This window comes from Piliocolobus tephrosceles, chromosome 9 (assembly GCF_002776525.5).
Source record: "Piliocolobus tephrosceles isolate RC106 chromosome 9, ASM277652v3, whole genome shotgun sequence".
Taxonomy (NCBI): Eukaryota; Metazoa; Chordata; class Mammalia; order Primates; family Cercopithecidae; genus Piliocolobus; species Piliocolobus tephrosceles.
Genome location: NC_045442.1, coordinates 19431778 through 19458002, shown reverse-complemented (window position 1 = coordinate 19458002; position 26225 = coordinate 19431778). Strand labels below are relative to the sequence as shown.

The window sequence follows — 26225 nt, the reverse complement described above, 5'->3', positions numbered from 1 at the left end:
GGCTCCATCAGAAGCTAAGAAAGAAATGCTTAAGTGTTTTAAGTCTATTAAGAGAAATCTGGCTTCATTCACAGACCATAAATTTTTAAATTATAAACTGTAGTACTATTCTTTTTTTTGAGATGGAGTCTCACTCTGTCACCCAGGCTGGAAGGCAGTGGTGCCATCTTGGCTCACTGCAACCTCTGCCTCCTGGATTCCAGCGATTCTCCCGCTCAGCCTCCCGAGTAGCTGGGATTACCGGGGTGTGCCACCACACCCAGTTAATTTCTGTATTTTTAGTAAAGATGGGATTTCACCATATTGGCCAGGCTCTCTTGAACTCCTGACCTCAAGCGATCCGCTGGCGTCAGCCTCCCAAAGTGCTGGGATTACAGGCATGAGCCACTGCGCCCAGCCCATACCATTCTTAAATAATACCAGCTGTATACTTCTCAAGTAATATCCATTAAGCAAACTGAACTTGAGACCACTCCTGCTCTTCAATATAATGGCTTACTGTCCTTTGTAGGAAAACTACCGACATCAAAAGAGCTTTAAAGTATTCTCCAAAAACACCTTGAAAGCAGCATAAACGAAAGAATAACATCTTTCTGACTAGTTCTATCAAGATTTTGATATTGCAATTAATGTCAGAACTAAAATCAAATCAAAAAAGTATGCACACAGTTCAACGTAACCTGCTCACAACCCCCAAATAACTGATTTTTGATAAATAATTAACTTTAAAAGACAAACTTTCTGGATAAAGCTAGCTAGCTATTTACTTATTTATGTTTAGAAATACGGTCTCATTCTGTCACTCAGGCTGGAATGCAGTGGTTCAATCATAGCTCACTGCAGCTTCAAACTTCTGGGCTCAAGCAATCATCCCACTTAAACCTCCCAAGTAGATAAGACTACAGGTGCATGCCACTTTACCCAGTTAATATTTTTAACTTAGCTTTTTAAAAACAGAATAATAGGATGGAAAAGAACTTGCGTAAGAAACATGAAAATGTTGTTTCACGTGATGAAAATATCTGACACTTAAGTTTCATACAAGGTGAATTTATGCAGATAAAATTCTGCTTTTAAAAGATAAAAACCAAGGGGGCTATTTGAAAAAAAAAAACTGTAAGCTCTACAAAAAGGAAGAAATGATTTTTATTTTATTTTATTTTTTTTGAGACGGAGTCTCGCTCTGTCGCCCAGGCTGGAGTGCAGTGGCCGGATCTCAGCTCACTGCAAGCTCTGCCTCCGGGGTTTAGGCCATTCTCCTGGCTCAGCCTCCCAAGTAGCTGGGACTACAGGCGACCGCCACCTCGCCCGGCTAGTTTTTTGTATTTTTTTAGTAGAGACGGGGTTTCACCGTGTTAGCCAGGATGATCTCGTTCTCCTGACCTCGTGATCTGCCCGTCTCGGCCTCCCAAAGTGCTGGGATTGAGCCACTGTGCCCTGCCAGAAATGATTTTTAAAGTAGTCACATCCTATTAAGCTTTTGGGTAAAATTTAACTTTTTATTTTATTATTAGAGATAGAGTCTTGCTCTGTCACCCAGGTTGGAGTGCAGTCAGAGGTCACTGCAGCCTCCAATTCCTGGGCTCAACTGATCCTCCCACCTCAGCCTCCTAAGAAGCTGGGACTACAGGTACATGCCGCCAAACCCAGCTAATTTTTAAAAATGTTTTGTAGAGATGGAGTCCTGCTATGTTGCCCAGGGTGATCTCAAACTACTGGCATCAAGCAATCTTTTCACCTTAACCCCCCAAAAGTGCTGGGATTTCAGATGTGAGCCACCATGGTTGGCACAAATTTAACTGTAATATACTGAGTTTCCTTTAAGTGAAACATAGCACTAGAATAAGAAAGTTTCCTTTAGTTCACCAGTTTGAAAAGTTTGTTTTATGAGACCACGGTTATTTATCCCTGTGGAGGTATGTTTAGCTTTACACCTAAGGCGCAAGGCAAGAACTTTATGATATATGCATTATATCACACACAGACACACACAAAAAGATGTTTTAAAAAAAAGACTTGAGCAATAGAAGGGGGAAGACCCCCAAATTCCACCAACTCCCAAATAGTACCAAATCCTGTGATAGGATAACAGGACAAAGAGAAATTATGGTCCATCAAAATTCCATGAAAAAGAGGGTCGGTGGCTACATCATAGTTCACATTATCAAGTTACGCCATATATGTCATATCAGCTCAGTAATTTTACATATCTCCTATAAATACTTTAAAATACTAAAGCAGAAAGTTATCAGAAATAATTGCCTACTAATATAGAAATCTAATTTGAAGACTGCACTTGCACTTCAATGAGTCGAAGAAAACACGAAAAGTATTATCAGCTAATTTTCTTCCAAATCTGAAAACGAATAAAGAAGGTAAAACAAATGGCTCACATCTGTAATCCCAGCACTTTGGGAGGCCGAGATGGGAGGATCAAATGAGGCCAGGAAGTAAGAGACCAGCCTGGGAAACACAGCAAGACCTGGTCTATAAAAAATAATAATATATTTTTTTTTAATTAAAAAGATTAGCATGGTGGCCTGTGCCTGTTGTCCTAGATACTCAGGAGGCTAAGGCAAGAGGATTGCTTGAGCCCAGGTCAAGGCTACAGTGAATTATGACCATACCACTATACTCCAGCCTGGGTGACAGATTGAGATCTTGTCTCAAAAAACTAAACAAAACGAAGGCTAACATCTTTTAAAAAAATTTTTTTCAAGTTATAAGCCTGCATTATATTAAAAAGTTTGGGTTAATGTTTAAATTTTGAAGCCACCTTTGGCCAGGGTTGGTTAATTTGGTGTGCTCTAGTTTATTAAAAACATGAACTGATAGTCTACTGTGGGATTATGTAGTTAAGTGTGTTGGACGTTACACAGTCTACATAATCCTACAACTATCAGTTCACGTGTCTTAATGATAGATGAATGTTAATAATAAATAAACTCACAATCCAATCAAAACTATGCTGGGGCTGATTTCCACTTTGTGTCTACTGTCCCTTCACCTCAGTATTTGCCCTTTTTTTTTTAATTTTTAGCCCAAATACATTTTTAAAATCTCAGTAGCTAAGAAAGTTCAAAGCAGTTTGAAACAATAAATTATCTATGCTCTCACTGCTGCCCCTAAAATGAATACTAACATTTGCAATACTGTAAACTCAATGATATGTTTATGAGAAACTGAAGAACCAGCTTTAGTTATTTTAAGGTAGGGATAAAAGAAAAACCTAAGTTCTACTAAAATAAAAAAAAATTTCAGAGTAAGGATTCTTACTTTAACACAAAATCGTTGCATGAATTTGAGAAACTAGTGCAGATTACTAGTCCTTCTTCAAACGGAAAGATTATTTTCTAAATCTCCAAATAAAGCTGCTTTGTGTTTCAACCTACTGTCTCTTCCCTAGAGTCAGTATACTGCAACGCTTTTATCTTCACTCCATGATGTCAGCATAAAGCTGCAAATAGATGTTTCTAAACTGAACATACTAAGCAATCATCATCAGCTATGCTGTCACCGCATAGCATTAAAGAACAACTCTTCAGTTTATGGGTGAAAGAACTAAAAGGTCAGAGTGGTCACTGTGATACACACCAGCCAACCCTTTCCGTTAGCAATAAATAGGACTCAAAAGCCAATGACACACTGTGGAATCTCCACTGTTTAAAGAAACCTTAAGTTTATATGCAGTTATTCTGAATTTAACAGGGCCTTTAAAAAAATAAACACAATCCATGCATTTCCAGGGAGAATCTTCAGTAATTATACGTTTGCCTATTATGCTGTAAAAAGAAGTTTTAATTCTTAATACTGAAAGATTCGTGATCTAATATTTTCACTGAATTAAAAATAACGTGAAAAGACCAAAAATAAAACAGAAAAATGAACCTGGCCAATCACTACTGTTTTTGTGTAATGTTGGAGAAAGAATTGAAGTTACACAGGGAACAGTGTACATTACACCCAGAGATAGTTCAGTTTCACTATCAATCTCTCTAGAACCTGAATCCTTCCCACAAGATGAACACTTAGGTAAATATTAAGGTGTAGTTAGTCGCTGGGAAAGCCACACCCACCTATTTAGCATACCTAAATACATAATAGCAGATTAATTTCTTCTGAATGACTACCAGCCCACCTCCTGAAACCCTAATTTACTGCACACCTGAGAAGACAACACAAGGCCTATCGTTTTGGAAGAAACAAAAAGCTGGGCATCAAAGGAACATGACACACATGCAGAGAAAACGGCCAAGTACCTGGGACTGTACTGCGTATTTTTACTATATTCTCTCTTCTGATTCCCATAGGTAACAAGATTATGAAGTGAAAGAAGTAGGATTCTAATCCAGATGTTCTGACTCCAAATCCAGGACTTTTTCCTCTAAACAAATCAAGATGGGAATGTATTAGCTGAAGTTGTTAAACTGTTACCAGCTAAGCAATAATCACACCTGCACTGTTTCCCAAGATTGCTACTTTAGGGACACGGGGAAGGGTTTCTGTTTTGTTTTTACCATTTTTCACTACTGATGGAGACAAATTTGAAACCCCGTCCTTACCAACCAAGGTTTATGAAATGCCTTGATGTCCTTGAAAGACCACATAAAGAACAGTATCCACACTCCAAAGAATCATTTCTAAGGAACTTAGAGTCACAATAATGGAAGTGTTTGGAAGAGGGTAACAAGTCATCACAACAGTAAACATAGAACACCCACATATGGTTAACTCGAGACGAAAAGCGAAATCAGCGATTGAGTCTAGGAAAGATTCTCGAGCAGGTGGGGCTTGGCTGCAGTTCACACGTAGCCCAGGCAAAGGGCTCGAATTCGGACGCTCTCGAGGCACAGCCCCACGACCCCCGCTGACCCCTCTTCGCCACCTCCAAGGTCCCGGAACCAGAGGAGGAAGGCAGGGAGAGGAAGGGGCTTGAAACTCGTTCCCCAGCCCTCCCCTTCCTCCACGCCCTCGAAGGAGCCCGGCGGGGAGCCGGTTCGACCTAGCCCCTCGCCCTCGCCCCCGCCCTGGGACCTGAGGAAGGAGTGGAAGGTTGGCAGCCCCACCGCACCGCGACCGCGACTCCCCGGTCTGCCCCGAGCGCCCCTCTGACACTCACCCCACTTCTCCAAGCCTCAGGCCACACCCTAACGAGGCTGCTGGAGCTCTGGCTCAGGGGCCAACTTTTCCATAACGGGGTCCGACCAGCCAAGAGTGGGAGGAAAAGACCGCGGTGAGAAACACAGCCGACGCCTCACTCTCAGCCGCTGCTTCCCCAAACCCCTGCGGAGCTGACACATCAACAAAGATGGCGGCGACGCTGAAGCCGGCCTGGTTACAGCTGAGGGGGCGGGGGCTTCCTGGAGGAACCAATGAACGCAGCGCGGGCGGGGTGACGCGGCACACCTTGAGGTCCTGGGTAACCTGTCTGCAGTAGGCGGGGCCGGCGGAGCTCACCTCCCACCTCGCCGCCCGGGAGGCCCCGCCCCGCACTCAACCGGGCTGGGCACCCACGCCCCCGCGACCTGGAAAGGCGACTGTCCTGCCCCTTGGTCTGGTCTTTCCTCTTACGCTCCTCCCGAGCCACGCAGGTTGTTTCTTTCTGCAGGACGCTCTTGTTGGCTATTACTCCTCCTCACCCTTTGGCCTGCATGAGTCAGGGACATAAAGCAATAAAAGAGAATTTGAAATTGGTGGCTTCCCGGCTCTGGTGCGTAAACCTTGCACCTTACGTGGGCGGAATCGGCTGGAGCAGGCTACCTGTCGGTCGACGATTCAGCCCTGGGGGAGACCTCGGGGGTTTCCGATAAGAGCGCGTTCGTATCTTCAGCGTGGCGCTGCTACCATTGTTTAATAATAAACTGTCGGTGCCTTCGTCTCTGGCTCCAGACTGAGCGCACTGATGGTAGGAAGTGTCCTCTCGTGGCTGGGTAACCTGTCACGCAGCATGGCAACAAAAAGTGTATTGGGTACAGTTGCCTCGCCGGAGCCAGAGAAGGAAAGTCAGCAGTTCAGTCTCTGGAGGTTTTGCAAACCTCCTCAGTCCGGAGAAACAGTGTTCTTTGGTTTAGGACTTAGACACATCTCATGAATGAAAATAGCTAATCCAGACGATTCTGCAATGTAAGAGTTTGTAAAGCAAAACTTACTACTGCTCTGTTAAATTTCTTCGATACTGTTGGCAAAACACACACACGGAGGTGTAATGGCACCTCACTCCTCAAATGAAGGTACTACATTGAAGCACATTTTGAAGTTAAAGTGTCTTGTCACAGAAAATGAATGATTTGACTTTAAAACAAATCGACCAAACCTTCCTAGGGAGACATTAATCCAAGTGGAAAAAACTGAAGAAACCTTAAGCTGTTTTCAGTACTCGTCAGTAATAACATTGGTATTGCTATTTCTGAATATTCCTGAATTTATAATTAGTATAAAGTATATATGTCTTTGTGAACCAAGTTTTTCACTATAAAAGATACACAAATATAAACCAAAGACATTACATTAAAATTCTGCAATCCTACATTTGAATTTCCAAAAATCAGAATTAACTTATTGTACATTTTTTTCATGAAAAAAAGGTGTGTCCACTGAAAACTCCTAGAACAGTGACCAACCCATTGCACACTCCTATTCTCCAGATTATGATCTCTAAATAGCATTTCCCAGAAAAAGTTACTTTGGCTCCTCTTGGAGGTTAAGTGCTGATTCCCAATAGGGGCGAGAAATACGCAAGGTAGCCTAGGACATGTTGGTTGTAGCAGAAAGCAAGGAAGAAAGCAAAGATAACATGAACTGTGCCCAAAAGACTCAGAAGGCAGTTCAAAGATGCTCCAACTTCTCAAACAGGACAAATTTAGCATTCAAAAATAATAACAGCAATGGGTTACACATTATGTAAAACATCAGTGAGTGCATTTATTTTTTTAATGTCATTGACCCTCTTGGAAAGATGACAAGACATTACAATCTGATAAAGGTAAAGAATCAAGCATTCATCCTACCTTTCCTGTTGCAAACTGAATGTCAATCAGATAGTCAATGTGGGGAAGTTCTCTATAGAACTCCATGTGGGCCGGGCGCGGTGGCTCAAGCCTGTAATCCCAGCACTTTGGGAGGCCGAGACGGGCGGATCACCAGGTCAGGAGATCGAGACCATCCTGGCTAACACGGTGAAACCCCGTCTCTACTAAAAAAAAAAATACAAAAATCTAGCCGGGCGAGGTGGCGGGCGCCTGTAGTCCCAGCTACTCAGGAGGCTGAGGCAGGAGTATGGCGGGAACCCGGGAGGCGGAGCTTGCAGTGAGCTGAGATCCGGCCACTGCACTCCAGCTTGGGTGATAGAGCGAGACTCCGTCTCAACAAAAAAAAAAAAAAAAAGAACTCCATGTAATAATTGCAGAAAGAAAGATAGATAATCACCATTTTGCAAACCCTGACGAGCTAATGGATCTAGGTACTGATCATCTGTAAATCTAGAACCATTAGATGAAAAACTGATAGGAAGCTTCGTATTGTAATGGATGGATGGGGCTGACACCACTTGAACCTACTAGATCAATCTTAATATCCTCCAAGGTGAACCCACTACATACTATGTATTTTCTGAAATGCTGCAATAGAGAAGCACACCACCACCTGTGAAGTAGTCCTGCCAGGGGGATGCAATCAACAAAATTGAATGGGGAAAAAAACAAAAACAAAAAACAAAAACAAAAAAACCCCTGCAGTTACTGTAATAAATAAATTGCAAGAGAAGTACAGTATTTAAAGAGAAACCTATTTTAAAAATAAATCACTGAGTGCAAATACAGGATGTTTTGATCCTGATTTGAACATATCAACAATTTAAGATAACACTTGAATGGCTGGGTGTGGTGGCTCACACCTCTAATCCCAGCACTTTGGGAGGGCAAGGTGGGCTGCTTGAGCTCAGGAGTTTGAGACCAGTTTGGGCAACACAGTGGGATCCCATCTCTAAAAAGAAAATTAAAAAATAACATTTGAGGTATCTGGAAATGTTTAGTATTAATTTTATGATATTAAGAAATTATGGCCAGGCACTATGGCTCACACCTGTAATCCCAGCTACTGAGGCAGGGTGATGGCTTGAGTCCAGCAGTTCAAGTCTGCAGTGAGCTATGACTCTGCCACTGTACTCTAGTCTGGGCGACAGGAAGACCCTGTCAGAGAGAAAGGAAAGGAGAGGAAAGGGGAAAAAGGAGAAAGGAAAGGAAAGCAAGAGAAATTACTGTTTTTAAAGTTGGGATAAGTTTTGGTGATGTTACTTAAAAGTGGTAATCTCAAAGACACCCACTTACAATATTTTTGGATGAAAAGATACAATATCCCAGAAAGTAATAAAGTGCTTAACAAATAAAATACCACCTGATGATAGCATGTGAAAGAACAGAAACCAACTGAAAGAGCTCCCTGTGGCCAAAGCTGGAAAAATCCGAGCAAGGAAATACAGTAGTATTGGATTATAAAAGTATAAAATAAATATCCATGAGTCTATTATTAAATTAGTAAATGGAGAAGAGACAAATCTTCCGTGCAGAAGAATTTCAAATAATTTCCGCAGATACTGCACCCTCAAAGAGGGACAACATAACTCCCTACTCCTTAAATGTGGGCTTCAAATAATAGCTTCCTTTCAAAGTGTATAGTATGAAAAGGGAAGGGGAAAAAAAATAGTAGAAAGACCTAACAAACACTACCACAGTCAGATGACCAAGTCCTACATCGATTGTCATAATCATATTCATAGGATGTATGCTTGATATGATGCAATAAAAATGGCATTTTTACCTCTGTGATCTTCCTTCCAATAACCCATAACTCCTTTCCTACCAGCAGAAAAACATTAGACAAATTGCAAAAGTAGGGCATCCTACAAAACTCCTGGAAGCTTGACGTCAAGGTCATCAAAACAAAAAGTCTAAGGAAGTCCCATGGCCAAGAAGAGCCTAAGGATCTATGAAAACTAAATGAAATATGATATCCTGATGAGATCTTGCATCAGAAAAGGGACAGTAGGTAAAAACTAAGGAAATCAAAAGGATGGACTTTAATTAATAATGTATCAATGTTGGTTCCTTAATTGTAACAAATGTATCATGCTAATAGACCACACTAATAATAGGGGAGATGATGTGACTTCTGTCAGAACTTTGTCCAGCACTTTCCTTTTTCTTTCTTTCTTTTTTTTTTTTTTTTTGTTTTTTGAGATAGAGTCTCGCTCTGCTGCCCAGGCTGGAGTGCAGTGGCATGATCTCCGCTTGCTGAAACCTCCGCCTCCCAGGTTCAGGCGATTCTCCTGCCTTAGTCTCCCAAGTAGCTGGGATTACAGGCACCCGCCACCACACCCAGATAATTTAAAAAAATTTTTTTTATTTTTAGTAGAGACGGGGTTTCACCATATTGGCCAGGCTGGTCTTGAACTCCTGACCTCAAGTGATCTGCCCGCCTCAGCCTCCCAAAGTGCTGGGATTATAGGCATGAGCCACCACACCCAGCCAGCACTTTAATTTCACTATTCTGTAAATATGAAACTGCTCTAAAAACTAAAATGTATTAAAAATATATCAACTAAAGAAAAAAAATCAGGCTTTTAAATAATTGAAGTTAGTTTTATTCAGAGTCTTACAGAGGACTGCAACCAGGGAGATCCTACAAAATTTCTGTTAAACTACTCCAAAGCAGTGTGTCAACACACTTTAAATATTAGGTGGTAGAGGTTATGCCCAGTGGTTACATTAAAAGTGCCCAGAAGCTATATAAGATAAAAATCTCTTCAAAGGTTGGGTGTGAGAGTAAGTCTAGGCATCATCATTAATCCTATCCCTTATGTACAGAAAAAGGCAAAGGCTAGATCTCTGAATGTATCTTTTCTAAAAATGCAGTGATTCTGAGAGGTGGGAACCTGAGTTCCAGCCTGCTTACGAACTCTTCAAGGGATTCTTCTGGAGAGCTGAGAAGTTACTAAGTGAGGCGGTCTGAAATCATGCTGACAAACACAATGAACAAAGCTTTTTCACAGTGAGGGAGGACTATGCTGGGGGCCAGAAGCGGACGTTTGCTACTTTGTCTCACATTTACAATTCTCGGATTTGCTTCAAAACATTGCCGGAAGAGTGCTTGGGGTGCAGATGTAGACAAGATTAACCATGAATTGATAAGGTAGAAACTAGATGACAGGTACACAAGGGTTCCCTTCCTATGAGATTGTTAGAAGAGTTCCATAGCAAAAAAAAAAAAAAAAAAAAAAAAAAAAAGCTTGTCTTTAAGTAACACCAACAGGTATAACCACATGCCCTCAGTCAGGAAGAAAATATAAAAAGTATCAGCACGTGTGTGTTTAACTTCTAAGACCAGGCAGAGGCAGTTGATTTGGAAAACCTTGGAAGACCTTTAAGTGGGTACGGCGACCCAACTGACCTTCAAGGAGACAAAGTCTGCATCTTTGCGCCCAAAATGTGCCGAGGACGTTGCCAGAGATATCTTTCTAGAAGAAGCTAGAACAAAATAAAGTTTCTGCAAAGGAACTTTTTGAGCCTGCAACTAGAGCACAAGCCGCTTCCGGGGAAGGCGGAGGGAGCACGTGGGCACATTGAGTTGCACGTGGACGCGGAGTGCGCAGGCGTGCGCTGGAGCCAGGAGGGCGCAGTCGGGATCAGAGGCGAGGGGAGTGCCGGGCGCATCCCAGGCGGCGGGGCTCCCAGCATAGACAGTCGCCACCACCGCCAGGCCGCAGAGACGGGTTCGGGTCCGCGGTCCTCTTGCCCCTTTCCAGGTGAGGGTTCCCAGGCGTATAGGGGAGGGAGAGGGCCTGTATGAAGGGGAAGGGAGGGGACTTCGGTCGTTGGGGGCCAGACGTTGGGCGCTGGACGTTGAGGTTAGGCGTTGAGCGGGTAAAAAGGGGCATGGAAGTGGAGAGAGGAGATTTGGAACCTTGGCTGCGAGGGGCAGGTCTAAGATTGGAGGGTTTGGTGTGGGAGGATTCTCTATGAGTTTGGAAATAGCACTTCTGGGCATCACTCCTTCAAATGCAAACGTTCACCTTCTCTCTAAGAGAAACTTGCATGTGGATTCACTGCCTTCGTTTGACTAAAAACTGCAATACAAACAATATTAACACTAGACTTTCTTTTCCCCACCTTCCTCCTATAGGAAAGGAAGATGCGCTAGGGCATTCACTTAGATGTGGGTCAGCTGGCGCTGGTTTGTTTAAGGAGTGCCTGCTGTGTGCCAATAGCTTTTCTGGGCCCTGGGGTCCTTACTATAAATAACGTTAGCCCTGCTGGGCCTCTGAACTAAGGGAACTGATGCTTCCAGCTTCCTTAGTGAGGCAGCACGGTGCTGTGTGCTAAAATCCAAGGCCGTGGAGGCTGACCTGCGTTTTCATCTGAACTGTGTAAGGTGCTGGCCCTGGGGGGGGTTGGTAAGTTACTCCAGCTTCCCACGTCTCCCTTGTTTATCTGTAGGAATAACGAAATAAAAATACTTTAGTCCTCAAATTATTTTCATCTTAAACCTGCAAGCTGGTTCCACAGGAATGGAAGAAATTTTATGCTTGTAGGAGTGGTATAAAAGTAAAGCAGAAATAATAGCTGCCCTTTGAGCCCTTAGGAAGTACTAGCCACTGTGCCAAGTGATTTACTTCGTCTCTCATTTAATCCTCGTGATTAGGATTTATGAGGAAGTTAACTACTGCCCTCCGCATTTTACAGTCGCTGAATCCTAGAAAGATGAAGTGATTTGCCCAAGATAGTGTGGCTAAATGAGGAAGACGAGACTTATCTGGCTAACTTCAGAGCTCATGCTTTACTGAACCATTGCGTTTTGTCTCTTTAAAACCGGAGTGTTTTTTGTTGCTGCTGCTGCTGCTATTGTTTTTGAGACGGAGTTTCACTCTTGTTGCCCAGGTTGGAGTGCAATGGCGCAATCCTGGCTCACTGCAACCTCCGCCTCCTGGGTTCAAGCGATTCTCCAGCCTCAGCCTCCCGAGTAGCTGGGATTCCAGGTACCAGCCACCACGCCCTGCTACTTTTTGTATTTTTAGTAGAGACAGCGTTTCACCATGTTGGCCAGGCTGGTCTCAAACTCCTCACCTCAGGTGATTCGCCCACTTCAGCCTCTAAAGTGCTGGGATTACAGGCATGAGCCACGGCGTCCAGCCGAAACCGGAATGTTTTCTTTGAGTGGAATGGTTCTTGCAGAATACATAGGATTGCCAGGAAAATGAAAGGAAACATTAGAGAAGGAAAAAAATGACAGCTGAGTATCTCTGTGTGCACTTTTAATGTTAAAAGAACTCTAGCCTGTGGTGTCCTAGAGGGAAAAGAAATGACTACCCCCACTGTATCTTAGGAAGCTCCCAGCAACATCAGGGAGGACCGCTAGGATTCCAAAGAAAAGAGAGGGTCTACCCTTAGGGAGCTTCAGGTCTTAGTGGGTTCAAAGCGTGAAGTACAGAACAAAGAGATCTAGAAATATGAGCCCTCATTTTTGCCTGTACCACTACAGAAATGAGGCAGTTCACTACTCTTTTAGTACATCAGTGATTCCCGATTCTAAGAAAGTCAGGTACTCTCTAACGTAAAGAAATGTTGAGACCCTTCTAGTTAACCTTTTGTGTTAGCTGAATCAACATTTAAATACTGTGGATTCCAGAATGATTAAATATTATTTTTATCACTAGTAGCATGTAAAAGTAGTAGATTGTATATAGGGGAAATTACTTATTTTAAAACTGGGTGAGGTTAACCCATGTGGTTTCAGGGCCTTTGCGGCAATCTGTCACATTTGTTTACCTGGGTATCAAATCTAAAGCGTGAGGTTGGGAATCAGAGTATTATGCCATAGGGCCTGCCTACTTGTGATTCAGATATTCCCAGTGGTTGACGCAGGATGAAACCAAGTAGGAATAGATGCTCAGTCTTACTGGTGTTTTGTAATGTTAAAAATTTATGGCTGGGTGCAGTGGCTCACACCTGTAATTCCAGCACTTTGGGAGGCCGAGGCGGGCAGATCACGAGGTCAGGAGTTTGAGACCAGTCTGGTGAAACCCTGTCTCTACTAAAAATACAAAAATTAGCCGGGCGTGGTGGAGCATGCCTGTAGTCCCAGCTAATTGGGAGGGCTGGGGCAGGAGAATTGCTTGAACCCGTAATGCGGAGGTTGCAGTGAGCCCGAGATCGTGTCACTGCACTCCAGCTTGGACAACAGAGCGAGACAACGCCTCAAAAAAAATAAAAAATTCACCGTTAAGAGCCTGTTCTGTATCCCAGTTGTGGTGGCTGCCTAAGTCTATGCTTACATTACATTCATAAAACTGTAAATCAGTGTACGCGTAATGGTATGATAATTGCATATTTAAAAATAAATTCCAAAAGGTTTTAGGTGACTGAACGTTTAATCTGGATTCACAGTAGTACTGGCCACCTGCTCCAAAAGCTAATGCTTAAGTGGTAGTAGTGTTCAAAGTCAGGGACATTCTGACTTTCCTGTTGACAGGCTGCCAACCTGTGTCTGGGATCCTGTGTTCCATTATGAGAGTCATGTCAATATAAGAGTCTCGTGTTTTTGAGAGGTTGTGGTTACAGGGCAGCAACAGTTGGGAAGGGAACAGTTTTACAAAATGGTTCCAATGCAGCACGATTGGCTGTCCCAAATGAAACCAGAAGTTTGTGGTCCCAGAACAGGTATACATGTCTATTTGCACTGGGTGTTGTAACGAAAATTCCTGAATAGGGTGAGTCCTTCAAACATTGTCCAAATATTCCACCATAGGGTGAACCTTTTAAGTATAAATCCTGTTTATTCACTACTTAAACTTTATAGTAAGTCTAACGCTGATGCTGTTTCTAAAGTCAAATATATTTACTAATTTTTGGATTTTGGAGGAATCGTTGTGAGACATGAAGTTCGTTATTAAATTTCAGTAAACTTCATAGCCTGGTGTGCTTAAGACTTAAGCACATCACTTAAGACTGCCAGATGTCATTTCAGACAGCAAGTGTCATTTTCAGTGAACAGATTGGCATGAAAACAGTGCAATAGTGCATTTAAAATAGTTTTTATCATATGAATATCTTTTGAATGCCTCGTTCTATAAAGCACCATGGTGGATACTGCAGGAAATCAGAGGTATTTTTGTTTAGATTTTTAAAAATAAGAGTACTGCACTCAAGCAACTTAAAATAATTTAAATGACAGATATAACTGTCTATAGGTAACTGTAATACAGGGTAGTGAGGCGCTGACTGTAGATTGATTGGCAGCCTGAGTTACTAAATATAGTGTTATGAAAGACTATCTCAGGTGTAACACAGCAGCCTACTGAGGATGCAACTCGGTGTCTTGAGAAGAGGATAACTGTACGCTAGTTTTATGGTTTAAATATTGCTGTGATCCTTGATTTAGAATTAAGTTACCACATTTTTGGAAAAAAGGTTTACTGTTAGATACTTCAGTCTTAAAAATGTTTTCATCTATAAAAACGATTCATTCAATATAATTTGGAAAATGTGAAAGTGAAAAAGACATCCTCATCAACCCACCTACTCCAGAATACTCATTGTTATTTATAATGTAATATGTTTCATTCATCTTTTTTTAACCTGCAGTTTTGATTTTCTTTTGCAGTTATAATTATATTGAATATACAGGTTTTTTCCTGCTTTTTCATTTGCCGTTCTGTTTTTTTTGTTGTTGTTGTTGTTGTTTTTTTTTTTTTTTTTTTTTTTTTTTTTTTTTTTTTTTTTTTTTTTTGTTGAGATGGAGTCTCGCTCTGTCGTCCAGGCTAGAGTGCTGCAGTGGTGCTGTCTGGGCTCACTGCAAGCTCCGCCTCCCGGGTTCACGCCATTCTCCTGCCTCAGCCTCCCGAGTAGCTGGGACTACAGGCGCCCGCCACCACGCCCAGCTAATATTTTGTATTTTTTAGTAGAGATGGAGTTTCACCGTGTTAGCCAGGATGGTCTTGATCTCCTGACCTCGTGATACGCCCGCCTCAGCCTCCCAAAGTGCTGGGATTACAGGCGTGAGCCACCGCGCCCAGCCTCATTTGCCATTCTAACAGACATTTTAACAGTGTTTCTGGAAACTAAGATTCTGAATGGTAGTGTAATAGTCTGTCTGTTAAAGGCATCACAGTTAATTTTTTTTTTTTTTTGAGACAGTCTCGCTTTGTTGCCCAAGCTAGAGTGCAGTGGCACAATTTCGGCTCACCGCAACTTCTGCCTCCCAGGTTCAGGCGATTCTCCCACCTCAGCCTCCTAAGTAGCTGGGATTACAGGAGCCCACCACTCCTCAGCCTCCTAAAGTGCTGAGATTACAGGTGTGAGCAACTGCGTCCGGGCCTTTTTTGCTATTTTAGATGGACATTTTTATATATAGGATTTTTTGGTATTTAGGATTATTTCAATGGCATGATTTCTAGATGTAGAGGTACCAAGTCAGTGGCTAGGAATGCTTTTTAAAAACCCATAGGTATATACGTATATATTTCTAAATTGCTTCCCAGAAAGAGCATATTAATTGATACTCCCTTCAGTAATGAGTGGCTTAATGTTTTAATTGCACTCACTAGGTGGAAACTGCATACTTGCTTCAATTTGAATTTTTTTTAACTATAGGGTTGAATGTTTTTCCCCTTACGTTTATGAACTTATCTTCCTCTCTGCATTCTGTTCATGCCTTTTTGTCATTCATTTTACTGTATTGGCCTGCAAATAACAGCTTATTTGATGCCTCAGCATGTCCCTGCATAGGCAAACCAGAGCTGGAGTGGCGACCTGAAGGAACCGCCGGACACACCTGGCTCTGCATCGCTCCTTCACCATCCTCAGGCTGTGCTTGTTACTCCCTGATTACAAAATGTGTGATAAGTCACCAGGCCTCAGGACAATGTTGCAGGAAGAAAGGGGTGAAGGACTGTGCTAGCCACATCTGTCCCTGTTCTACAGGGTAGGGAAGAGCTTTCTCAGAAGCCACCTCAGGAGAACTCTGTGGCCAGTATCGTCGCTAACTCTAGCTGGCAAATCAGAGGTGGAGTGGTGTTTGAGTCTGGAAGTTCTTAATATTTATCTCACTTTTGAAAAGGTATCAAATTTGTCATCTTTGTGATAGTATTTTCTGGACTGCTTACTATTTTGGTAAGTTTTCATTGTCACGTGGTTATGTTTGCTATCATTTCCTTTGTGATTGTTTTAACCACTTTTAAACTAAACAAAAGAAACCCTTCACCTGTGGCTATTGCAGGCTGATTCTCTGTGAAGCATAATCTGAGATGGAGATTTGTGTGTATTGTGATGAGTGAATGTGGCCTGTATGATACTAGTTTTTTTGTATTTGAGATGGATTTTGCAGTCCAGTGTACACTCAATGTTGAAAAAAAGGAATGTTCTTGGTTGTATTAGTCCCGATTAGGTCAAGTTTGTTAACTCATACAGTCTTTACTATTGCCTGTTTTCTGTCTGAGTAGTAGTTGTCTAAGATAGATGCGTCCTAATCATAGCAGACTGAATTTCTTCTCCTTCAGTCAGATTTTGTTTTATACACCTCAAAACAACATTATAATGATTCAAAGATTCCTGGTTGCTTTATCTCCTTGGAGTGTTTGTTCTTTGTTTTTGAGACAGAGTCTCATTCTGTCACCCAGGCTGGAGTGCAGTGGCGCTGTCTCAGCTCACTGCAACCTCTGGCTCCCAGGTTCAAGCTCTTCTCCTGCCTCAGCCTCCTGAGTAGTTGGGACTACAGATGCTTACCACCATGCCTAGCTAATTTTTGTATTTTTAGTAGCAATAGGGTTTCACCATGTTGGTCAGGCTGGTCTCAAACTCTTGACCTCAAGTAATCCACCCTCCTTGGCCTCCCAAAATGCTGGGATTACAGGCATGAGCCACTGTGCCCAGCCTGTGTTTTCTTAATCAATGTAAAATATCTTCATATGTCTTAATAGTTTCTATCTTGAATTTGATTTTATGTGCTACTGATACTAACATTGAATCTTTTTTTAATTTCGAGACAGAGTTTGCTCTTGTTGCCCAAGCTGGAGTGCGATGGTGTGATCTTGGTTCACTGCAACCTCCACCTCCCAGGATCAAGCCGTTCTCCTGCCTCAGCCTCCCAAGTAGCTGGGATTACAGGCGTACGGGCGCCTGTAGTCCCACGCGCCACTATGCCTGGCTAATTTTTTGTATTTATAGTAGGGACAGGATTTCACCATGTTGTCCAGGCTGGTCTTGAACTCCTGATCTCAGGTGATCCACCTGCCTTGGCCTCCCAAAGTGCTTGGATTACAGGCATGAGCAACCGTGCCCAGCCTAACATTACATCTTTTAGCTGTTTGCATAGAGCATATTTTAGTCCTTTTATTTGGAACCTTACCATATGATTTGGTTATATGTATGCCTTTTGTGCCTAACATTTTACTGAATAATTTTCTTTCTGAGTTTATCTCTTTTTTCTGTCTTAATTAAGACTAACTCATTGATACTTGGATTACTTGGGCTTGATTCTGTCATCTTATTTGATGTTTTCTGTACTTGAATTTTTTTTTATTGGATTAAGATTTTCTTCTGTGATCTTAAAGTTACATATTCTGTTTCTGTTTGGCAGTTACTCTAATATTTTAATGCACATTCTTTGTATTTCTTGTACAGAGTCTACACTTTATTCCTCCCCCCTCCCCGCCCCACCACCACCTGATTCCTCTGGAGTTTTTCTTTTTTTTTTCTTTTTTTGAGATGGAGTCTCACTCTGTCGCCCAGGTTGGAGTGCAGTGGCACAATTTCGGCTCACTGCAAGCTCAGCCTCCCGGGTTCACGCCATTCTCCTACCTCAGCCTCCTGAGTAGCTGGGACTACAGGCGCCCGCCACCACACCCGGCTAATATTTTGTATTTTTTAGTAGAGACAGGGTTTCACTGTGTTAGCCAGGATGATCTCGATCTCTTGACCTGGTGATCTGCCTGCCTCAGCCTCCCAAAGTGCTGAGATTACAGGCGTGAGCCACCGCGCCCGGCCTTTATTTTTCTTTTGTAATTGAGCGACATTGCTCTTTTATTACACAAAACATTGCAGTTCTCAGCCTGTCCCTTCAATTTAGGCGTGCTTATCCATACAGTTTTACTTCCCCTGGCAGCTGCAGTATCTCCCCCATCGCTACCCACCTGCAGTCATTCTGTTAGGGATCTTCTCAGGGTCGGTCCAATAAGAGTTCCCTACCTTTGAGTGTGCCTGTATATTTTTGTTTTTATTTCATTATCTTGTCTGTATTCTCATTAGATTAGGTTAGGCCTAATTTAAAGTAAGAAATGAGATAAGTTGTAGGACACCAACTGCTATTTATTTTTTTCTATTCAAGACCATGTTAAACAACATTTAGATATTACTCATGCTAGTTTCAGCTGTGACATTTTTCCTCCTGCTCAACTGTTTCAGGAGCAGACAAAGCTATCGGTCACTACTTGAGAAAGAAGAGGTGTTTGTCCCTTTTAATTCTCCTGGGCAGGGCACTTAGCATTCTTTAAGAGTAATAGAAAAACAAGCCAGCATCCTTTCTGGACAGAGGTTTCTCAGAGACACTTCGTGACAAATTAAACTTGGAAAGCTTGCAACATTTCCAATTTACTTTCAGAGAAAGATGTATAGATAGGACCTTAAAAGCAGTAGGTATAAATTACAATTTGTGGAAGTTCAGCTGGAGATGATAAAAGCAGAGACCTTGGCAAAAATGGGAGGAAAGAGGGGTCAGCTGAGATGGATTGTGAAGCCTGCGCGGGATGGTCAGGCAGTGAGCGCGAGGGCATTCTGGGTAGAGCGTTCAGCATATTCAAGGACTGGATATAAGAGAGGGTAGAGGGATTCTGAGAAGGTAGAAAGGTAGGTGACAACTGATTTAAACACACCTCTTCTGTTGCATTTTGCTGTTAAGGTGTAAGCTTTAGGTTGGGAATATTTCTTTTAAAACATGAAAGACCTTTTCAATTAGTGTTGCCTCAAAAGCTTTTACAAGTAAGGAATGGTGTTGAATGCTGAGATTTACTTTTTTGATTTTTCATGAGTTGGTCTGTTGTTGATTTCTGTTAGAGTTCATACTTACAGAGAATCGGTGTTTTTCTCATGCCTTGTCAGCCAAGTTTTGATGTCGTGGTTATACCTGCTTTGGAATCATTTTATAGGAATTATCTGTTACGTAAATATGTTTGGGAGAATTCCTCTGAGCCAGCAGTTCTTCTGAAATTTTGAAATTAAAAGTTGTCTTTTCAATACATTTCTCTCCTTAGGCCCTTGAGTTTTAAATCGCCATTTAGTATGATGTCAAGAAACAATTTGGAAGTACCTCCTTCTAAGATGACAGAGCCATTTAATTTTGAGAAAAATGAAAACAAGCTTCCACCACCTGAGTCTTTAAGAAGTCCTGGAACACTCCCTAACCATCCTAATTTCAGGTTGAAAAGCTCAGAGAATGGAAATAAAAAGAACAATTTTTTGCTTTGTGAGCAAACCAAACAATATTTGGCTAGTCAGGAAGACAGTTCAGTTTCTTCAAAGCCTAATGGCATCAACGGAGAAGTGGTTGATTCCAAAGGAGACAGGAAAAAATTGCCAGCAGGTGAGTGAAAACCAACAGGCTTCCTACTTCTTGATTCTCGTGGTTTCTGTGACTTACCAGAAGTATATATAACCACACACCAGTGGGCTATTAACAACAGGCACATGACTACCTTACTGTATTTGCATTTAATTATTAATTTAGAAGGAAAAACCAGATACCAAGTGGCTGTCTTTGGCTTCATTAATCTCAGAAAAAATTCCTGGGGAGAGAATGAGCTTTTTTCCCCACAGAGGACTATACTAGGAATGCAGAAAGGAAACACTAGCTTTTTTATGGGTGTTCTAAAGATTGACCGTATCTTAAAAATACTGTGCAAACTTTATGCATATATCACAAAGATATAGCTAAGATTTTAACTGGTTTCATGTGATTTATCATTCCTTTAGTTCCAATTCTAAAAACCTTTTTCGGCTGGGCGTGGTGGCTCATGCCTGTAATCCTAGCACTTTGGGAGGCCGAGGTGGGCAGATCACGAGGTCAGGAGTTAGAGACCAGCTTTGCCAACATGGTGAAACTCCATCTCTACTAAAAATAACAAAAATTAGCCAGGTATAGTGGTGCAAACCTGTAGTCCCAGCTACTTGAGAGGCTGAGGCAGGAGAATCGCCTAAACCTGGGAGACAGAGGTTGCAGAGTTGACATCATGCCACTGCACTCCAGCCTGGTGACAGAGCGATACTCTGTCTCAAAAAAGAAAAAAGAAAAAAAAAAAAAAAAACACCTTTCTAAGGCAGTTAGGACCTGGTAGAATTTAGTTTCTTTGTGAAGGTATATGAGATGTGATCTTTTAACATGGTGGTATAATTCTCAGAATGTGCCCTTGGGCCTCTGGGCTTCCGCAAGATGTCAAAACTGTTTTCCTCACATTATTGCCTTTTCTGCTATGCCAGCTTTATACTGATAGTGCAAAAGCAAATTATTAGCTCAGCTTAAGGCAGGAGCGCCAACCTGGGTGAGGGCTCATTGAGTTTTTCATTGTCATGCACTTCCAGTTAAAAGGAAAACCAGAAATGGCAATTTTAGTTAAAAATGCCCTTGATTGAGCAGTAAAAAACTATTCAAGTATTCTGTTAAATCTTGACCATTGTGTGCAGTATTTTTAGTATTTGTGTGATGAAATGGGAATTACTCCTAACTTTTATCTTCTGAAGTAGGAAAAGCATGTGTGCAATTGAGTTGTGAGCTAAAGAGAAACTCTTTTCTTGGAACATACTTTTTACTTGAAAAGATGACATACTGGTTATTCAGATTTACCTGGCAAGCATTTTCTCAAAAATTAAAGTGAGCCCTTTACTTCAAGGAAAACAGCTGATAGTATTTTGTCAATGACAGAGTTCAAGCTTTCAAGCAATTTCAGATTTTAGGAAACTTACGTCTGCCACTTTGAGCTTAAGAACTTCCCAAGACAGACTTTTCTGGTGAGATGCATGGTGATATTAACAAACGAATATTAATATTTTTATTTTTTTGGAGACAGTCTCTGTCACCCAAGCTGAAGTATAGTGGCACAATTGTGGCTCACTACGGCCTCAAACCCCTAGGCACAAGTGATCTTCCTGCCTCGGCCTCCCAAAACCCTGGGATTATGGGCATGAACCACCACAACAGGCCCTAACTCATGATTTTTTGCTACTGCATAATGAAATATGTCAGCATTTAGAAATGCTGTATAACTCAGTGAACCTATCTTTTCCAAATGACCAGTGCACGATATTGCTGTCGTGCATGGGCAGAAATCCAAAGTGTGGGATAAATCAGTGAATTCTAATGTAACAATATGAAAAGTTCCTTAATGTGATTTTAGAGGTCACATTGCTTCTAACCCTATACCACTTGTTTTGGTGTATTATTAAAGGCAAATATCCACAAATAACAGAGGAGGACATTAAGTATTCCTCCTCCTTGCAAATACCTGTCTCTGGGAGGCCAAACTTTTTTTTTTTCAAATACCAGAAGCAACTTTTCATTGAGTGAAGGCAAAAACTGTATATGAATCCAGCCATCTTCTGTTCAGCCAATCATTAATGATATGCAAAAATGTGTAATCCTTCTATATTTTGTTTTGAAAAATAGTTTTTAAAAATTGTCAGCATGTAATGCGTTTATTTTTAAATGGATGTTTAAGTTTAGTTTTAATTTCTAATACAGCAAATATTGATTAAAATAAACCATGTAAACAAAAGCTCTGCAGGGTCCTCAGTTTTTAAGAATGCAGAGGGTTTCTGAATCCAGAAAATTTGAGAACTGCTGCGTTAGCGAATGGAGAAAAGTTCACAATGAGAGGAGTACTAGTCAAAATTTTGGACAACTTCTTTTATTTATATTTTTATTTTTTTCGAGACAGAGTCACTCAGTCACCCAAGCTGGAGTGCAGTGGCACTGTCTCAGCTTACTGAAACCTTCACCTTCCAGGTACAAGTGGTTCTCCTACCTCAGCCTCCTGAGTAGTTGGAATTACAAGCGTGCACTACCATGCCCAGCTAATTTTTGTATTGCTCATGTTCTTGTTGGCCAGGCTGGTCTTGAACTCCTGACCTCAAGTGATCCACCTCCCTCAGCCTTCCGAAGTGCTGGGATTATAGGGGTGAGCCTCCGTGCCTGGCTAAGTCCTTATTTTCTGTTGGGCAAAGTAGGATGTTGCTTAGGTTCTGGTGTAGCTAAAGGTCATTGTGGTATAGCCCTATTACTTGAATATCACCTAATTATACTATTTTTCATTATTAGCAATAAAAAGTATTATTTGGCTTTTGTTCAAAATTGTGTTTTTCTTCCCCAGGAAACTCAGTGTCATCACCAAGTGTAGAAAGTAATTCACCACCCAAAGAAGTGAATACTGTAAGTTACTTTATTGTGTGTTGGCTTGTTTGGGTAAAAGATTCTAAACATGTTTTGGTATTTATTTAATAAAGAAGTGTTCAATTTGTAGGTATCATTCAAGATCAGACATTTTTTATTTAATGTACATTTTTAAAAAAGAAAACTTCCTTAGGTCATTGTAGATTCACATGCAGTTGTAAGAAATAATGGGGATCCTGTGTAGTCTTTTCGCCTGTTTCCCCCATGGTAACATGCTGCAGAACTATAGTACAGTGTCACAACCGGCTTATTGATACTGACACCGTCAAGATACAGAGCATTTCCATCACCACAAGGGTCTCTTACATACCTTGTTGCTTATGTTCTGGTGTAGCCAATCCACTTTTCTTTCTGCCCCTGCCCTCTTAATCCATAGCAGCCACTGATATGCATATTTCCACAATTCTGTCATTTTTGAGAATATTATATAAAAGGCTATGTACAGACAGTATGTAACCTTTTGGGATTGGCTTTTGTCATTTCACATAATTATCTAGAAATTGATCTAGGTTGTATGCATCAATCATTCGATCCTTTTTATTGCTGAGTAGTAGTCCATGGTATGGACAACTTGTTTAACCGTTTACCTATTGAAGGACACCTGGGTTGTTTCCACTTTTTGGCTCTTAAAACTAAAACTCTATATCCATTGATGTACAGAATTTTATGTGAACATGTTTTTAATGCTCCAGGATAAATGTCCAGGGTACAATTTCTGGGTTGAAGAGTAGTTCCATACTTTGTTTTATAAAAAAACTGCCAAATATTTTCCAGAGTGATGGTATCATTTTACTTTCATTCTTACCAAGGGTATATGAGAGCTTCAGTTTCTCTGCATCCTCATCGGCGTTCGGTGATGTCGGTATTTTTATTCTACCCATTTTCATCACAGATGTGTAGTACTATCTCATTGTGGTTTAACTTGCATTTCCCTCATTGATGATAAACATCTTTTCATGTGCTTATTTGCCATCTGTACATCTTTAGTGAGATGTTTTCATGTCTTTTGTCTATTTTCTGAGTTTTTTACTGTTTTGAAAGTTCTTTGTAATTCCCAGGTATTAGTCATTTGTCAAGTATGTGATTTGCAAATATTTTCTCCTAATCTGTAGCTTGTCTTTTCATCTTAAAAAAGTCAGTTTTTCCTTAATGGATTGTTTTTGGTGCTTTTGATACTCTGGATCCTGAAAATGTCCATTTTTTTCCCCAATTTGATAGTTTTACTTTTTTTTTTAGATGGAGTCTTGCACTGTCACCCAGGCTGGAGTGCAGTGGCATGATCTCAGCTTACTGCAACTTTCACCTCCTGGGTTCACACCATTCTCCTGCCTCAGCCTCCCAAGTAGCTGGGACTACAGGCGCCCGCCACCGTGCCTGGCTTTTTTTTTTTTTTTTTTTAAGTAGAAACAGGGTTTCACCATGTTAGCCAGGATGGTGTCGATCTCCTGACCTCATGATCTGCCTGCCTCGGCCTCCCAAAGTGCTAGGATTACAGGCGTGAGCCACCGAATAGTTTCACTTCTTACATTTAAGTTTTGATCCATTTTCAGTTAATTTTAAGATTTTAAGGTAAGAAACTTAAGTTGAGATTTATTTTTGCCTGTGGATGTTCAATTGCTCCAGTGCCATCTGTTGAAAATTCTCTTCCCTGAATTGCTTTCACACATTTGCCAAAATTCAGTTGGGCATATTTGTGTTGGTCTAGTTGAAGTTATTCATTTTCTGTATATCTATGTGTCTGTCTTTCCAGTACCACACAATCTTGATTTCCTGGAGCTGTGTAATAAATTTTGAAATTGGGAAAAGTGATTCCTTTCACTTGATTTATCTTCTTAAATTTTTTTTTTAACTATTCTAATTCCTTTGCCTTCCAACATGCAGTTTAGAATAATCTCATCTCTACAAAAACTATTGCTGGGATTGTCATGTGAATTGCATTAAACCTATATATCAGTTGGGGAATTATTGACATTTTTGCTGTGTTGAATCTTCCAATCCATGAACATAGTGTTTCTCCTTTTATGTAGAGCTCTGATTTCTTTTCATTTTGTAGTTTTTAGCTTACAGGTCCTGTGCATGTTTTGCTAGATTTACACTTAAGTATTTGATTTTTTTTTTTTTTTTTTGAGTAATTGTAAATACTGTTGTATTTCTCTCCCCATGTTCATTATCTGGAAATATGATTGGTTTTTTATGTTTATCTTCTGTGATCTTGCTGAAGTCCTTTTTTTTCTTTTTTTCTTTTTTTTTTTTTTTTTGAGATGGAGTTTTGCTCGTGTTGCCCAGGCTGGACTGCTGGGCTGCTATCTTGGCTCACTGCAACCGCTGCCTCCCTGGTTCAAGCGATTCTCCTGCTTCAGCCTCCCAAGTAGCTGCGACTATTGGCATGTGCCCCCACACTTGGCTAATTTTTGTATTTTTTAGTAGAGAGGGGATTTCACCAGGTTGGTCAGGCTGGTCCCGAACTCCTGACCTCAGGTGATCCACCCGCCTTGGCCTCCCAAAGTGCTTGGGATTACAGGCGTGAGCCACTGGGCCCAGCCATTGAAGTCCTTTTAAGATGCCTTGCAGTTTTCTACATAGCCAATCATATCATCTGCAAATAGGGACAGTTTTATGTTTTCTTTTTCAGTGTATATGCCTTTGATTTCCTTTCTTGCTTTATTGCATTTACTGTAGGAACTTTCTACACTAGGTTTGAATCAGAGTGACAGTGGACACCTTGCCTTGTTTCTAATCTTAGGGAGAAAGCATTCAGTCTTTTACCATTAAGTTTAGATGTAGGTTTTTGTATGTTCTTTATCAAGCTGATGAAGTTTTCTTAGTCCTGCTTTTCTGATCCTTTTTATCATGAATAGGTGTTGAATTTTGTCAAATGCTTTTTCTGTATTGATTGATACGGTAGTGACTTCTTTTCCTTTAGTGCATTAATTTGGTACATTACATTGATATTTTGAGTGGTTAACCAGCCTTGCATTCCTGAAGTGAACTACGCTTGGTCATGGTGTATAATTATTTTTATGTATTGCTGAGTTCTATCTGGTAATATTTTAATAAGGGTTTTTACATAAGTTTTCATAAGAGATTTTGGTCTGTAATTTTCTTTAAAACTGTGTGTGGTTTGAGTATCAAGGTAATATTAGTTTCATGAAATGAATTGGGAAGTGTCCCCTCTTCTGTTTGCTGGAAGAGAAATTGTATAGAACTGGTGTTAATTCTTTAAACATTTGGTAGAATTCTCCAATGAAAACCATCTAGACCTGGAGATTTCTTTTGGGGGAGTTTTAAAGGTATGGTTTAGTTTCCTTAATATTTATAATTGAGGTCTATTCAAATTGTTTCATATTGTGTTTGCGTTTTTTAAGGAATTTGTTCATTTTGTCTACATTGTCAAATTTATATGTGGAAGTGTTCCCAGTATTTTCGTGTTAGTGGTGTCTGTAGTAATGTTCCCTATTTTATTCCTGATATTGGTAATTTCTGTTTTTCTTTATTGCCTGTCTCGCTACAGGTTTGTGTTTTATTGATCTTTCCAAAGAAATAGGTCTTTGTTTCATTTTTTTCCTGTTTTTAAAATTAATTTCTTCTTTATGTTTACTGTCTCTACTGCTTTTGGGCATTTTTTTGGTCATTGTTTGGGAGGTTTTTTTGTTTGTCTTTTTGGTGTTTGGTTGGTTGGTTTTTTAAGACAAGGTCTCCCTATGTCATCCAGGCTGGAGTGTAGTGGCACAATCCTAGCTCAC

At 40.9% G+C, this 26225-nt stretch overlaps 2 protein-coding genes across 8 annotated transcripts in view; one reads left to right on the top strand and one right to left on the bottom strand.

The window, feature by feature from the left end:
• CCDC186 (coiled-coil domain containing 186) overlaps window positions 1-5332 on the bottom strand; it is a 54601-nt gene extending 49269 nt beyond the window's left edge. For 3 of the 4 annotated variants that reach the window (XM_023206645.1, XM_023206648.1, XM_023206647.1), the window contains exon 1: window positions 5120-5332. The gene's annotated coding sequence lies outside the window, so the exon portion shown is untranslated. Of the gene's footprint in view, window positions 1-4259; window positions 4385-5119 lie in introns of all 4 variants that reach the window. The other variant, XM_023206646.1, reaches the window with a different exon arrangement.
• A 5315-nt stretch (window positions 5333-10647) lies between these two features.
• The window catches only part of TDRD1 (tudor domain containing 1), a 52901-nt gene continuing 37323 nt past the window's right edge, over window positions 10648-26225 (top strand). The window contains exons 1-3 of one of the 4 annotated variants that reach the window (XM_023206226.1): window positions 10648-10798; window positions 19295-19623; window positions 22403-22461. In XM_023206226.1, the coding sequence (XP_023061994.1) occupies window positions 19323-19623; window positions 22403-22461 (360 nt within the window). In that variant the 5' untranslated portion in view covers window positions 10648-10798; window positions 19295-19322. Of the gene's footprint in view, window positions 10799-10994; window positions 11447-19294; window positions 19624-22402; window positions 22462-26225 lie in introns of those variants that run through there. The other 3 variants (XM_031936228.1, XM_023206228.1, XM_023206227.1) reach the window with 3 other exon arrangements.